We start from the raw sequence: 14,980 nt of genomic DNA, 5'->3' as shown, positions 1-14,980 counted from the left end.
GCGAGAGAGCGAGCGCGAGAGAGCGAGCGCGAGTGAGAGCGAGCGAGCGAGAAAGAGAGAGAGGGAGAGACAAAATACCTACCAGGAAAGGGGGGGAGGAAGTCCAATTTTTGCAAACTATTCATTTTTTTTCTTGATTTTTCCCCTCTGCTTTCTTTGAACGATACTTTAAAGAGAGAGGATCATATTATAGATACCGCGGGGGCCAAGCTAAAAGAGGGGGGGAGGGGGAGGAAAAAATTCAAGAAGCAGAAACCCCTCGCGGAGTTTTACTGGAAGAAAAAAAACGGGTCTGAAAGATTCCTCCTCTTCATCATCATCAACCATCATTCATTCACTACCTTGACATTCCGGGCTTTGATTGACAGCTGGAGTGGCAAAAAGCCATGAAACACGACAGTTCGGTTACATGTGGGCTGCTGACGGGCCGCTCGTAACCTTCAGTTCGGGGGCTTGACAGTTTTTTTTCTTCTTTTTCTTCTTTTTCTTTTCTTTCTTTTTTTTTTTTTTTCCAACTGAGGGGAAGAGAAGAGAAAGAGGGGGAAAGGAGGACCGAAAAGGAGGAGGAGGGGAGGGGGGAGGAGGAGGAGGTGGAGGAGGAGGAGGAAGATCAGGAGGAGGAAGAAGAGGAAAAAAGAGAAAAAGAAGAAATATCACAGAAAAAAAAAAAAAACCTCTTCGTTGTCTTGCCTGGGCTCTTTTTTTTTTTCCCCCTAAAAATAACATATTGGAGAATTGGGAGAAGTCTTTTTGGTTTGGAAAAAAAAAAAAAAGGAATCTTCAGCCTAGATCACTTTCTTATCCGGACTGGGATATTAAATATACGACACATCCAGGAGTTTATTGGAGCGCAGACTGATGGCGCAAAGGGTAGGTTTAAATCTCCAACACTTACCTAGATATAAATCCTCTCCTAAGAGGGGCCTGTCCCGATGCCTCCTCTCCCTTCAGTGCTGCTGCTGCTCGCTGCTTGATGATGGCGGCCAGTATTTAAAAAAATAGCAGCAAAATTATTCATCGGCTTTCCCCCCGTGCCTCTGCGTGTGTGCGAGTGTGTGTGTGCGTGCGTGTGTGCGTGTCTGGGCGCGCGTGTTCCAGCGCTGTGCGAGCGGGCGGCGGCGAGTGCGTGTGAGTGGTGTGTGTGCGTGTGCAATTGTTACACGCTTTCGCCTCGCTCCAGCTTTTACCCCAGCAGCGCGATTCCCCCGGTTCTCCTGCTGCCGCCGCTGCCGCTGCTGCGCCGCTGCCGCCGCTGCTCCCGCGGCTCGGGGCGGGCACGGGCTGCGTAGGAGCCGCCGCCGCCGCCGGGGCCGCCGCTGGGGCCGCGCTGCCGCAGCCGCTGCGCCGCCGCCTAGACTAGCCTGGGCTGCTTGTTTTGTCTCTGAAATTGACAAGGACGCAGGGAATCCGCTGCTAAATAATGTTTCTGGTAACTTTCACGTTATTCCCCCCTCCCCTCCGCTCCCTGCCCCCGGGGAGGCACTGGCCCCAGTCTTCCCTCGTCTTCGGCGCTCTCCTCCTGATTATTAGCGTTTTTCTTCTCTTTATTTTGTTTCATTTCGCCTTTTGATTTATTGGATCCTCGGGAGGAGGCAAAGGGGGGTTAGGGGTGGGATCCAGGGCTTCCTCCTCACACTAACTCCACTTCTCCCTCGGTTGGCTCGCTACGGTTCTGCTGCCTCCGGCCCGAGCGGGACCTCCCGGCGCCCCCTCAGTCCCTGGCCTCACTGCCCCCCTCTCCCTACTCTAAACGCTGCTCTTGGTTCATACTTTTTCATTTTAAAATTTAAAAACATTTCCCCCCGCAACTTTCAACTCGTTGTTTCGGCTGGTTTGGTTTCTGTGTGTTCAACTCGTGCTCGGGACTTTTCTCCTTTCTGACTTTGTTTTTATTTCTCCCTCTCTCTCTATCTCTCTCTCCCCTGCCTGCCCCCTCTTCCCTTCGTCTTTCTCCCCCGCTCCCCCCCCCACCTCTATTCCTTTCCCACTTCTCTCCTTGCTTTCTTCTCCCATCTTCTTTTTCTATTCCCCCTCGGCTCTCCCTCACCTCCCGCGCCCCCCTCCCCCTTGCCGGGTCCCGACAGTACGATGAGCTGCCCCATTACGGCGGGATGGACGGAGTAGGGGTGCCTGCTTCCATGTACGGAGACCCTCATGCGCCGCGGCCGATTCCCCCGGTTCACCACCTGAACCACGGGCCGCCGCTCCACGCCACGCAGCACTACGGCGCGCACGCCCCGCACCCCAATGTCATGCCGGCCAGCATGGGATCCGCTGTCAACGACGCCTTGAAGCGGGACAAGGACGCGATCTATGGGTAAACCAACCCCCCTCCTCCCGACCCAGCATACTGTTTGTGAGTGAGAGTGTGTGTTCGTCTCTGTGGGGGTTGAAGGGATGGTCGACTAAGTGGGGAGTTATTTCTGCGGGGGAGGGGGGTGGGAACCGCTTGCCTTCAGAAAGGACAGAGAAGGGGGCCTGCTCTTCTTCGCCTTAAGTGTAAGTCCCCGAAAGATAAAGCTTCCTCCACCCCCACGGCCCGGTCACTCCGGACCCCACAGCCCAGAGTGACTGAGTCCTGAGAATCTTGCCAGGGCCTTCTCCCCAAGGACGGGATTCCTGGCCAAAGGACGCAGAACTGGTCCTTCCAGGGCCCCTAACAGAGGCCTTGACGAAGGAGAAAGTTTTCTGCCGATGAGGAGCAACTTTGGGGGTTTTTTTGGTTTGTTTGTTTTTGTTTTTGTTTTGTTTTGTTTTTTTTCCTCTTCTGTTTCCTACCGAGAGTCTGGGAGTCACTAAATGCAGCTTGAGCTGGGATCAGGGCTGCTTCTGTCGGCCAGGAAGTCCTAATCACCCACTTCTTAATTCTCTGTAAATAAAGGGGTAGACCTTGAAGTGCAGCGGGGTGGAAGGGACTGCGGCTTGCATAGAGCTAGCTGCTCTTTGGAGGAGTGAGGGAGATGGCTGGAAATTCCGTATTTTATATTCTGAGGGAACTCGGGAGAGGGATGGAGGTGCACGGTCCAAAAGTGTACCACCGGTGCTCTTCCAGTTGAGAGGAGGTGGGGAAGGCGGCGGTTTGCCGAGGGGAGGGGACGGTTGGTAAACGGCAACTGAGCCTGAAGCCAGAGGCCGCAAGCATCCCGAAGTGTAGCTAAGCCGCCCGGAGGAACACAAAGGGCAGACGCGCACGCATACTTCCAAGTTTTAACACTCGGTTTATTTATTTTTGCCTGCTGGAGAAATGTGGTCTTTGGAAGGAAGCTCTTGGGCGTTTAACATTCCTATTATTTTGGCCCCCACACACGGGCTTTACTAGAAGTAGAGCAAACAAGTTTATAAGGCAAGGAGGTGAAGAGGTTGGAAGAGCACTCTCTCCGATTTAGGTTTAGGAAATATCACTTCGGGTATATATATAGGTGAAGCCTTCGGCCTCCTTCGAAATAACCATTAATATGGAGAGTTAAAGCTTTTTTTTTTTTTTTTTAATTTCAGAGTGTTCCTTTCTTGAGAGGTCAGGCCTGGGTATCAGGGGGTTGGTTCCGCGGCCTCTGTAAGTGTGGGGATTGGGTCTGGATCAACTCCGGGCTCCAGACTGCCTGAGCTGCTTGGATGTTTCATTACTTCCAACTGAGGCTTTTCTTACTTGGCGGGCTGAAGTGGCCAGGGGCTTCTCCGACTAGATCCGAGGGACTCCTGAGCTGAGGGAAAGGGCCAGGCCGTTTTTCCTTTCTGTTTCTGGCCCAGGCTCGGCTGGCTAAGGAAGGGTTGTAAAGTGTGATGCGTGCCTGTTTTATTAAAGAAGGAATCCGAACCCTCCAAACTTGTTGATTACAGTTCTTGCTCCTTCCCCTCTGCACCCCGTCTCCGTGTGTGTGTCTCTGCGTGGCGCTGCCCGTTAGGCACCCGTTGTTTCCTCTGTTAGCTCTGGTCTTTGAGAAGTGCGAGCTGGCGACCTGCACTCCCCGGGAACCCGGAGTGGCCGGCGGAGACGTCTGCTCCTCCGACTCCTTCAATGAGGACATCGCGGTCTTCGCCAAGCAGGTCCAACCTTCTTGACCCACTCACCCTCCTGCAGACCCTCACTCCTCCTCCCCTTTCCTCCGAGCTTTACATGAAAGAGGAGGAAAAGGCCGGGACACCCGATCTGTTCCTCTGGCCCAGTCCGTGCTCTTCGCCTCCTCCCCATCCCTGAGCCTGGAGGCGAATTGGAAGCGGAGATAAATATGGGTGTTTGTTTTTCCCCCCAGCCAGGAATACAGGGGCTCGACCCTCGAATTAAAGTTGACCTGCTCCTAATCTGGGGCTTGGCCTTTTCCCCCGCCTGCAGCTACTTGAACAAGTATTGGGGATGGGGGCTGTGAGGGACCAGAGAGTGCCTGGGAGGGAAGGAAGCTGGGCGCCTCATGGGGCGGTCCGCGCGGGGCGCTAAGGCGAGGGAGGCTGAGAGCCACAGCCCCTTAGACGGCTGGATGAGGGGGTACTCAGGCCCAGAGAACGGCCCTGAGTTCCCAGCAACAGCTTAGCAGTTCCAGGTGCCCCTCAATGGGGCGAGGAGTAGAAGGCCCCAGTACTTTTTCAACCGAACCCACTAATTTAAGGCATTAGTTTGTTCCGTGTATTTTACCAAAGCCCCTCTCCTCTTCTCCGCCACTGCCCTTCCACCGTACCCACTCAGACGGTTTAGTCCGTGACAGCGTTTTTCTTCCTTTAAGTTGGGGCGGTCATTCATGTTGACTTTCCCTGCTTCTTACAGGTTCGCGCTGAAAAGCCACTTTTTTCCTCAAATCCAGAGCTGGACAATTTGGTAAGGCTCACCGTTTCTTGCCTTTCCCCAGCCTGCTCCCCCCCACCCCCCACCTTGCCTAGAAGCACCCACTTTCCCCCTGGAGCTCCGGGGAGTTGGAGCAGAGCCCTCTTTTGAAGCTCAAGAGCGACAGGGAGGAAGAGGGAACAGCTTAGAGCCCCCGCAAGGGCGATGGGAGGTGAGGGGTGGGATGGACGTCAGGGAAAGCGGAGGCCGGGGAGCAGCAGGCGAGGACCCAGCGCCCAGAGTGTGAGCAGGGGGTGAGTCCCAGGTCTCGGCCCCGGGAGCGAGGCTGCGAGAAGTGAGTTATTTCCTCTGTTTGCCGGGGTAGGCAGCCGAGCCCCCGGCAGCTCACCCGAAGGAAGTAACCGCGGGCGCAGCAGCAGCGGAGGGCGGGCGGGGAGATGGGGGGAGGGAGGTACGGGGCAGGCGGGCGCAGGCCACTTTTAGGTGCGATTCTTTTGCTAATTTGCACAATTTCAATATTAAAAGTACTTAAATCCGCTTTCAAAGGCCTTGCTTCACCATTCATCTTGAGTATTTCCTTCTTCAGTAAGGACGGATTTCGCAGGGTGTACTGTTCAAAAAAGCTTTCTCTCTCCGAAGAAGCGGATTTTTTTTTTTTTTTTTTTTTTTTAATTTGGCCTGAGGTCGAGAGAGGGGACGGTTAAAGACTCAGGCGGAGAAAGAAGGCCTGGCCCTAGGAAAGCAGTCCTTACAAATAGCCTAGTGAACACAGGGGGCAAAGATATTAGATGCTTCGGCTCAGATTGAGTCAGATTCCTACCCCGTGGCCAATGAGGCAGAGATGATCAGTAATCACTTGGTTTTTCTGACGATTTCTTGATGTGTGGGTTTTGCCTGGCCACTTGCCGGCTTCTTCTCCCCAGCTCAATTCCCTCACCCCCCCCCCGCCCCCCCGCCCCAACTCAGGACTTCTGAATCACAGAGCCTAACTTCACACTCTAAACTTTTCTTTCAGATGATACAAGCAATACAAGTACTAAGGTTTCACCTTTTGGAGTTAGAAAAGGTAAGCAGGAAATGACACTCCCCATTTTGATTTAGCCACTTTCCTTTCTTAGTTGAGTTGGGATGTCTTTAACAAAACTCCAGTCTGAGGGATTGAGCACCTGGAGGTTTTGAGAAACTTGTTACCATGTCCTTCCTTCGAATTGCTGCTCAACCCAGGGGCTCAGAGGATGGGTGAATTAGGACAGCCCTGCCTGCTCCCCTACCCCACCCCCTCCTGCCTTTCCCCCCAGGCATTCAGGATTATTTTGAAATGCAGCAAACCATTTGTGTTACTGGACATTCAGCCTGCTTGCGTCTCTATTAGCTTAGCCCTCAGACCAGAGCGAGTGTTAGGTGCAAGCAGAGGGAATCATCCTCGCTGGGGTGTCTTTACATTGCTCTGCAGCTCAATTACTGTCCCCTGGAAACATGCAAAACTCTTAGCTTATTGGATCGCAAATGCCAATGCTATTCCCAGTTCCAGCGTTCTAACATTTTGATGTTATCAAATCGGATTTTCCCCCCTTGGACTCCCAGTCTGAGCCCAGTTATTTCCAGTCCTGTTTCTTCTCTCTTTATTGTTAACTTGTTGCTCAGGGAAGTCTCTGGAGAATAATATCTGCTGCAACAATTGCTCTATTGTTTCCTTGCCTTCAAGTATTACACCCATTAATTAGAGTTAGTTTGGAAGACATTGCACTGTTGCTCTTTCCAAATGTAACCTTGCAACCTGACTTTTTCCCCTTTAAAAATGAAACAAAACAATAACAACAACAATATGAGCTGAACCCTCCACCATGACCCTCCTTTTAGGTCCACGAACTGTGTGATAACTTCTGCCATCGGTACATTAGCTGTTTGAAGGGGAAAATGCCCATCGACCTTGTCATTGATGAAAGAGACGGCAGCTCCAAGTCAGATCACGAAGAACTTTCAGGCTCCTCTACAAATCTCGCTGACCATGTAAGTCTGAGAGCCCTTTGGCATTCTTTTGAGACCACTGGGTAAAGCATTAAAAAAAAAAAAAAAAAAACTTGTAACATTTAGCTAAGCTTAAACTTAGTTTTCTTTTTAAATGATCTGGTCTCTTTGGGGGTCTTTTCTCTCTTTGTCACTACCTCTGCCATACCCTTCATCTTCGTTTGCCCTTTCCTGGCCCCTCTCCTTATTTATGTGGAGAACCAAAGAAACCAGGGAGTTGATAGAGTGATTTGTGCTCTTAATGTGTAAAGTTTCCTGGATTTGGTGGCTTGAGTGTTAGCAAATTGTCTGTTTGATATGGTGACTGCTGCCTTTTCTGCTTTCTCAGCTCTGTGTAATCAGTGCAGCCTGGACAGAGGGGCAAGTCGGCTAGCTGGACAGGGTGGGGGAGAGAGAGAACTGAAGGACAAGAGGAACCGGGGAGGGAGGGCCGGTTTCCCAGTCTCTCACAGAGATGACAATCCTGAGAATTATTGGCAATCTTGCATTGCATTAGAAATAAAAGAAGGAGTGAACACATTACAATTCTCTGAGCTCTTGCTCTATAGAAACTTATTGTCAGTATATGGACTTATTGCCAAGTGCCTGAAGCATCTTCATAATAAAAGACAGTAACTTTGATGAAACAGTTATTAACAATGTATTACAGAAAGCTGAAGGGAATTGCGATTGAGTAACCATAGGTTCGTGGTTGAATTTTAACACTTAAACAGTTGGTGAATGAAGACAGAGTATAGTAAGGAGTGACTGTGTATGTCAGGCCAGGATGGGAGATTTCTTTCTATTCTCTGTTTTTAATCCTGTTTTGGAACCGATTTAGGGAGTCTGATGCTTAAAAAAAAAAAAAAAAAAAAAAAAAAAGGAAGGAAGAAAGAAAGAAAGAAAAAAAGCATATGTAGTGAGACTGAAAATTTGAAAAAGAAGCAAAGAAAGATTGCAGCTGGTAGGAAAGACAAGAGTGGGGAGGTTAAAGAGTGGGTGTGAACAGCAGTTTATTTATAGGAACTCAAGCGGGGGGCGGGGGACAGGGTGTCTATAGATTATATTCAATTGAGCTTACAACCTAAGTGATATAGGCTACAGTCTAATAACTTGCTGGCTGAAATATTAACTTAACACTTTGTGGAGTTAAACAGGTTTCGAGGCTTGAAGGCAGTTTTTATCATTACCACCAGCTCTCCCCTCCATTCCTGGGTGTTAAGAGGAATGGGTTGAGATGCCTTGAGAATAAACCTTCTGTGAGGGCCTTTATCTCCCCCCACCCTCCAAAATAAAGTTTTGAAAATATACAGGCATACATTTTAATTATGTTCCTTTGTACTGTATGGAAAGCCAGCCTAAGAACAAAAGTTAAAAAAAAAAAAAAAAAAAGGAAAGAAAACCTCAGTCTTGGTTGTCCAGTTCTGAGACAGAATAACTACTATGGCATTGAAAGTTCGTATGGCTATCTTTTCTCTTGGCTTTTTCCATCATGATGGGGGGAACTTTGAGGGGCTCTTTTGTATTTGAGTGTATCAACTGAAATCAAAAGGTTGCAGCAAGCAGCTATGGAAAGTTTACTTGCTGATATGTGGCTATATGATGTGTGGCTGTTGTCCACAAGGCATGACACTCCCTTAGAAATATTTGTTGTTGTTGTAATTTATTTGTTTATTTTCATTGCTTCCTGTTTCTCAATTCAAATGCAGCCTGCAATGTTGGGGGAACGAGAAGGAATCTAGTTACATGGTTTGTAGGATGAGAGGTTCACAGTTATCTGCAGCCAAAAAACGTTTCTCATGACATTTCCAGGGGTCTCGACTACTTGGTTTTCTAGAATAGTTTCTTGGCAACTGTTTTTCAAGTGGATGTACGTAACTAGAACATGCCGATGTTTACATAGAAGAGAGAAGATAAACTCGGCTGTTTAGAATATTGGCTGATAGACGGTGCCAATTCATGAAACTATTGTAATATTTAAATTACACTTAAAAAGGAAGTGGTACCTAAGAGGATAGCGCTTTAATAATTTAACAATCATCAGCTTTGGATAAAAGAGTCAAATATAACATTTGTTGCTCCTCTTCAGGCCCCCAATCAAGTAAAGATGACAACTGATTTATTTTGAACCCATGAGGGCTTGCCACCTCATTGGGCATCATAATTTAAAGCCTTTTATTTCCTAGAGATCTGAACTATAACATTTTTACTTTAGCCCCCTGCTATTTGTTTTGAAAGGAAGCACTAATTTGTTCCACCAGGCACACCGAGTGGGAAATGGCGAGATTTGCTGCAGACTTGAATTTTATGCGGGAGGGGAGAGAAAACCTTGTAGAGTTTTCACCATTTTTGATATTTTTGTACCAGAGGTACATTGGTTATATTCATTTCCAGGCATCCCCCTACAAAATGAATTCTTTATGTGTCTGCCTCTTCTGCAAGTACACCCTCCCTTCACTCTCCCCCCGCCCCAGCAAAAAAGGGTAAAATACCCCTACTACCTGAAAAGTGGTATGAGTGGGACATTTTCAGCATGTAAATGTGTCCAATTTGAATCTCCAGGTTTATTTTTTCATTTGCTTTGATATGCATATTTAATACATTGCCCCAGGCTGGATCTCATTTGGTGCACGCTGGTGCAGGGGTGATGATGAGCCACTTCAGAAGGACTGAGACAGCGTGTTGTTTTCTCTGTTTTATCTGTTGGCCCACTATTCTGATCTACTGCGCTTCCTCATGGTTTTATTTGCACATGAAATGCCGAGAGCATTTCAACTTATTGGCTATGAATAATGACAGCTAAAAAAGAAGTGTAGTTTAATTTGTTGTGTGCCAAGGTTTCTCTTGTGGAGGTGACAGTTTGTGACAGCTGTTTGACACCCCCAAAACACAGACACCTCTATACTTATTAAGTGGTATCAAGCTGCACTGTGTGTGTGTGTGTGTGTGTGTGTGTTTAAGGAAGGATCGGGCAAGGAGAGAGAGATAGTGAAAGAGAAAAGAAAGAATAAGTGCGTAATTTTGTATAGTGGAAAGCAGAGAGAAAAGCGTCAGGAACAAAATATTAGGTGCCAAAATAGACTTCTATTATAGGAAAAATTTGAAAATAAAACTGAAGGAAAGTAATTGCTACAAATATCTTGAAAGCAAGTATTTTGGGCAGGCTTTTAAGAATGAGTTTTATATACGATTACACAGTAAATCAGGCTGTTGTCATGCTGATTTCACATTGTGTAATTTTATGTAAATAATCTGATGCAACATTGATAAAAAGACAACCAGGATGTCCTAACCTTTCGTATGGTACATTCATTAAAGATACTGAACTCGTTCATTTATTATCAACATTTACATGATGGGCATGATGATAGAAGGAAGTTTGGAATTAAATAGAAAATAAAATTTGCAACACTGGCTCCTATTTTGTTGTTTTTAGTAAATTCATAATGAATGCTTACATTTTTGTATTATAACATAGTTTATTTTATGTTATTAAACATGAGAGTAATTGTTATAGGTGGGAAACAACTATTACAGTATTCTTTGGAATATTGGGAAGAAGAAAATAAGATGGTGAAAGGAAATAGAACTCTATTTTCCAGATGCAATTTGTGTTAAGTTTCCCATTCAAATTTATTATGTTTAAAATAAACATGTCAAGAAACCAATTCTTCAAAAAAAAACTTTCAACTTGAAAACTCTTGTGGAATATTCATGCTTTTCCTAGTCTATAGTATTTCTAAATAATAGGTGATATCCACATTTTCTGCTTTACATAATTTTAGATCTAGTACAGACAAATAAAATATATCTTTACATTTACATTTAAAGATATAACATATCTTTAGATCAACGTTAGATAAATGAAATATATCTGTTTGAAATACATTCTCTGAGCCAAGCTCTATTTGCCTGAAGTGCATACAGTTATTATTTCTAATTAATGTTCATAAGGAACTCATCTTATTTATTAATTTTTTGGATGAAGTAAGGGAAGAAAATACAACTTTATCTGTTAATAGTTAATGACAGGTGCCTTATAATTGACTAGCTCTGATAATATGATTAATAAAAGAAAAAAAGAATTTCTATGTTGCTATGTTGTGTAATTACCTGAAGACATGCTGTTATTCTCTTTTGCATCTCTGAATATGTCAAGTTTATTTATCTGTGTACAGCTTCTAAAAATGGGTTAAGAACCTTGTCCCTGACAGAATACAGGCAAGTGTCTAGAGGTAAAATCTATTAGTACCTGGAAAGGCAGCAGGGATTAGGCAGCAAGGAGAGGGTTAGGTTTAAGTGATTGGTCTATAGGATATCAAGGGGGAAATAATGGGATTTGATAATAATATTAATAATACAAATGATTTCTTTTATCAGATAGTTTCTTAAGTTCTAGGATAGGATTAGACTTTGTGGTGTGTTATCCAACGTCTCCAGGGACCCATTCCGGGAAAGTTCTACCTCTGAGTTCTTTCCACCAACTCAACATGGCGAGAGTCATGGGTTTTCTGTTGTTACTGTTGTGTAGCTTCCGAAGGTCGATAGCTCCTCCGTCAATTTCCCATTCAAAATAATTATATTATTTAAATCACTTCACTTGTGCCGTTGAAGTATGTTTTCAGTGTAACTGTGATGAGATGAAATTAAACAAACACTTGACAACCACTGACACTCATTATCAGATTAAAATTTTGATACTTTAAAAATTGATTTCCTTTTTTTTTCAGACTGAATGTGTTATGGGATATCCCAACACAATTCAGAGTTATAGGAGACATTTTATAATGTGATGGTATACCAACAAAACAAGAAATTTCTATTTTTTCTAAAAGTTAAATAGAGGAATCCATTTTTCTTTTTAATTTTTGGAATTCATTTTTGGAATTTGCAAAGAGTACTTGCCACTTCTTTGAGAGTTACTCACATATTAATTCCCAAAGCTCAATAGAGGGTGGAAGCAGGGAGATGAGGGAAAGACCCCAGCTCTATTTACATTTTTAAAGAGTGAGTCCATGTTCTGAAAGCATGCATGGTTCTCCTGAGTTCTTATGTCAACTTTAGAATAATGAAGTTGAAATTCCAACATTTTTTCAAACCATACAATTAACATTTTTAACTTTTGTAGGCTTGAATACCTCATGATAGAAGTCCTCATCTTATTTTAAAAAATAATTTCTGCACAATGTTAATTAGGAACTAAAACATCATAAAGTCATAGGAAATATGTTACTTATTAATTATGTGTACTAATGCAAGCATATCTTGCCTTTGTTGTTTAAACATATCGAGTCAGATTAGTTTTGCATGCTTCATTTGGTGGTTAAAATATCTTTATATATGTTTACTATTGCTTTCTACCTACAAGCACATTTTCTGAATTAGTCTACTGTATTGTTCAAGTTCGTATAAAAATTTTGGCTTGGTGTTATATATCACATGTTAGTTGTGTAGGTTCTAGAAAATCAAATGCTTATTTTAAAGTATTTTTTTAATAATAGAAATAAGAAGTAGAAGTGACCTTAGGGATTATCTTGCCTAAGTTCTTAATTTTAAAGAGCTAGAGGAAGCAAGTCCCAGGGAAATGAAGTGCATCACTTCATGTGCTTAAGGCCACATGATCTGTTAGAGGTGGCACCCTAGTATCTTAATTCAAATCTAGTGCTCTCTCTCCTATACCACATCAATTGAATCATCTTTTCACTTGGGGTCTATGATGAGTTTTAGATAGAACTTGTGTAGTATGGCTTTTTCTTTCCTTCTTGAAGCCTAGTACATTTTACTTCTCCACTCAGTTTTGCTTTTATTTAGAAATGCGCCTACATTTTCCTCCATTGTCTTTTTGCAATGGAAGAACCATGAGCTTTGTGGAATCATTTAAACAGGGCAATACCACCAATTCACCAGGACTTACTATTTTCCTACGGGCAGGTCCCCACAGAAATGCCATAGGGGTGTAAAATGTTACAATTTCCACCATATCTGCAACCTCAACAAAAGAGGCTTGCATATGTTTTGCTTGCTATGCCCAGAGACTCCTTTCCTATCTGTGCTCTTTCCTAGATTTAGCAAAATTCAATGATGGTGCTAAATCATTTTTTTTTTTTTTAATTTCAAGGGAGAAAACACTGGCAGAATTGTGTTTTCTAGGGAAAGCTGTGTGTAAATGAGAAACAGAGGAGAGCAGCAGAATGATCTCCTGTGGCCTCACCACTACAAGCTCTCCCCATCTTGTCTCATGCTTTTATATTAATTACAACTTGCATTATCAGCTGTGAGTCTGTAGCCCAGCAAATAGAAAATACTGCCCCTGGAGACCTAGCTTCTTGTATCTATTTTCCATCTCCTTCTATTGTGTTCCACTCAGTATTCACTGCTTTTCTCCTGCTAACACTGCTCTTTAATGCAATTACGTAAGAGCAAGAAGAGTACCATATTTGACTCCCAATTATTAAAGCCACTGGGAATAGAAACATGTTCACTCCTTGCCCTCGGGTGTCTTCAGGATACTTGGGTTGAAGAACAGGACATATAGAGTGCAGTGCATCTACCTGAGTGCTCACCCACACACATGCACTCGGAGAGCATTTCTCTTTATTTTCTACATACATCATGTGTTGCACATGCTGTCATACGCCACTTTGGTTTCAAGATACACTAAACTTCTGCATATAATTTGGCAGAAAGCCAGGCAGTTATTCTTGAAGGATGTAAACTTGGAAACTATTTAGGGAGGGGGAAAAAAAAAGAAGAAGAAGAAAGAGGTTGTGATACAAACAAATATTTCAGTCTAAGAAAAAAAACCCAGTGTTATGGGTAAGGGATTATATTTTATCTACACACGTAGGTTATAATTTTTTATGACCAGGAAGGTAGCAATTTTTTATTGACCAGATTATCAGCATTTGTCTTTGTATATGATCGAGTCACCATGGTCTAGCTGGATAGGAACAACTTTGGGGTAACTCCTCAGCCCTGAAGCCCCAGAGAGATCCATCTGTTTTTCCTACTTTCAAGTTAGATGAATGCCATGGTTACTCCTTAATTTGTGTCAATCTCTCAAACAAGGTCATAATTGGGACACTCTGTGGAAATAAACATCTTATGACACTTGTTGGGGACAGCATTTTTGAGGATGTGGAGGAGAAGAGAGAAGAGACAGGGAATGGTATGTTAAATAGTGAACAGGAGCAAATTTTAGGACTGGGCTGAAAACCAAAGATCCAACTCACTTAGAGGAATCAGTTGCTTTTAAAGTAATATTTGCTTATGTGGCTTATTTTTCACCCCTTTACTTTAGAACCTCCCCGCTCCAGAAAACCACTGAAAGAGGTACACTAAATTGTAAATTAATGAGGTCTGTCTTTAAAAACTCAGTACAGGTTTGACTGAGAGGGACAAACCAGTATTTTCAGTTGCAAGAAGTCCTTTTGAGCAGTCGCTTCAAGTCACTCTAGTGCCCAAATAGAAAGACTTGCTTCATTTGAATGATGATATAATAGTTGTTGGATGACATTTACCTTAAAACATAGTTGAGATGTTAGTAGTTAATTATTGTAATTTTCATGAGGGGTAAGGAGCTTTTATAGCAGCCTGCTTAATAAAAAGCCTGCAGTGCATAAAATTAACATCACTTGCTGTATACACTGAAAAGTTTAGCCTAGGTGAATGTGGTTCAGTTATTTCATTTTCTGAAAGAAGGCTCTAGCCAGTGTTATTGTAGGACTAAACTCATGCCATGCTATCCATCCTTCCTTCCTTCTTTTCTTTCTTTCTTTCTTTCTTTCTTTCTTTCTTTCTTTCTTTCTTTCTTTCTTTCTTTCTTTCTTTCTTCCTTCCTTCCTTCCTTCCTTCCTTCCTTCCTTCCTTCCTTCCTTTCTTTTTTTCTTTCTTTCTTTCTTCCTTCCTTTCCTTTCTTCCTTTCCTTTCTTTCCTTTCTTTCACGTAATTCTTCTAGCTCTTTATCTGATTACCATCCGGCAAACAGCTGATGCAAAGAGGCTGCAAAGCTTGAAGAGCCCCTGTATTCTGTTTGCCTTTAGCTTGAAACTCTTGGAGTGGTTTCTAACTTAGATAAAAAGAGAAATCACAGGCATGACTTTGTCTTAATAGGGGCAGCCCAGAACCTTGATTTTCATTTTATTCGACTCGTTCCCTAATCTCCTTTCTAAAACATAACCTTTAGAGATCTAAACCTGT

General features: G+C 43.9%; 1 protein-coding gene across 3 annotated transcripts in view; it reads left to right on the top strand.

Moving 5' to 3' along the window:
- The first annotated feature begins 583 nt into the window (after positions 1 to 583).
- MEIS2 (Meis homeobox 2) overlaps positions 584 to 14,980 on the top strand; it is a 202,695-nt gene continuing 188,298 nt past the window's right edge. For all 3 annotated transcript variants that reach the window (XM_034994828.1, XM_034994827.1, XM_034994830.1), the window contains exons 1-6: positions 584 to 870; positions 2,085 to 2,317; positions 3,903 to 4,044; positions 4,757 to 4,807; positions 5,790 to 5,840; positions 6,635 to 6,784. In XM_034994828.1, the coding sequence (XP_034850719.1) occupies positions 859 to 870; positions 2,085 to 2,317; positions 3,903 to 4,044; positions 4,757 to 4,807; positions 5,790 to 5,840; positions 6,635 to 6,784 (639 nt within the window). In that variant the 5' untranslated portion in view covers positions 584 to 858. The remainder of the gene's footprint in view (positions 871 to 2,084; positions 2,318 to 3,902; positions 4,045 to 4,756; positions 4,808 to 5,789; positions 5,841 to 6,634; positions 6,785 to 14,980) is intronic.

This window comes from Mirounga leonina, unplaced genomic scaffold, assembly GCF_011800145.1.
Source record: "Mirounga leonina isolate KUSES-001 unplaced genomic scaffold, KU_Mleo_1.0 Mir_91, whole genome shotgun sequence".
Classification (NCBI taxonomy): domain Eukaryota; kingdom Metazoa; phylum Chordata; class Mammalia; order Carnivora; family Phocidae; genus Mirounga; species Mirounga leonina.
Note: the sequence above shows the minus strand (reverse complement) of the source record. Positions and strands in the feature narration are given on the sequence as shown.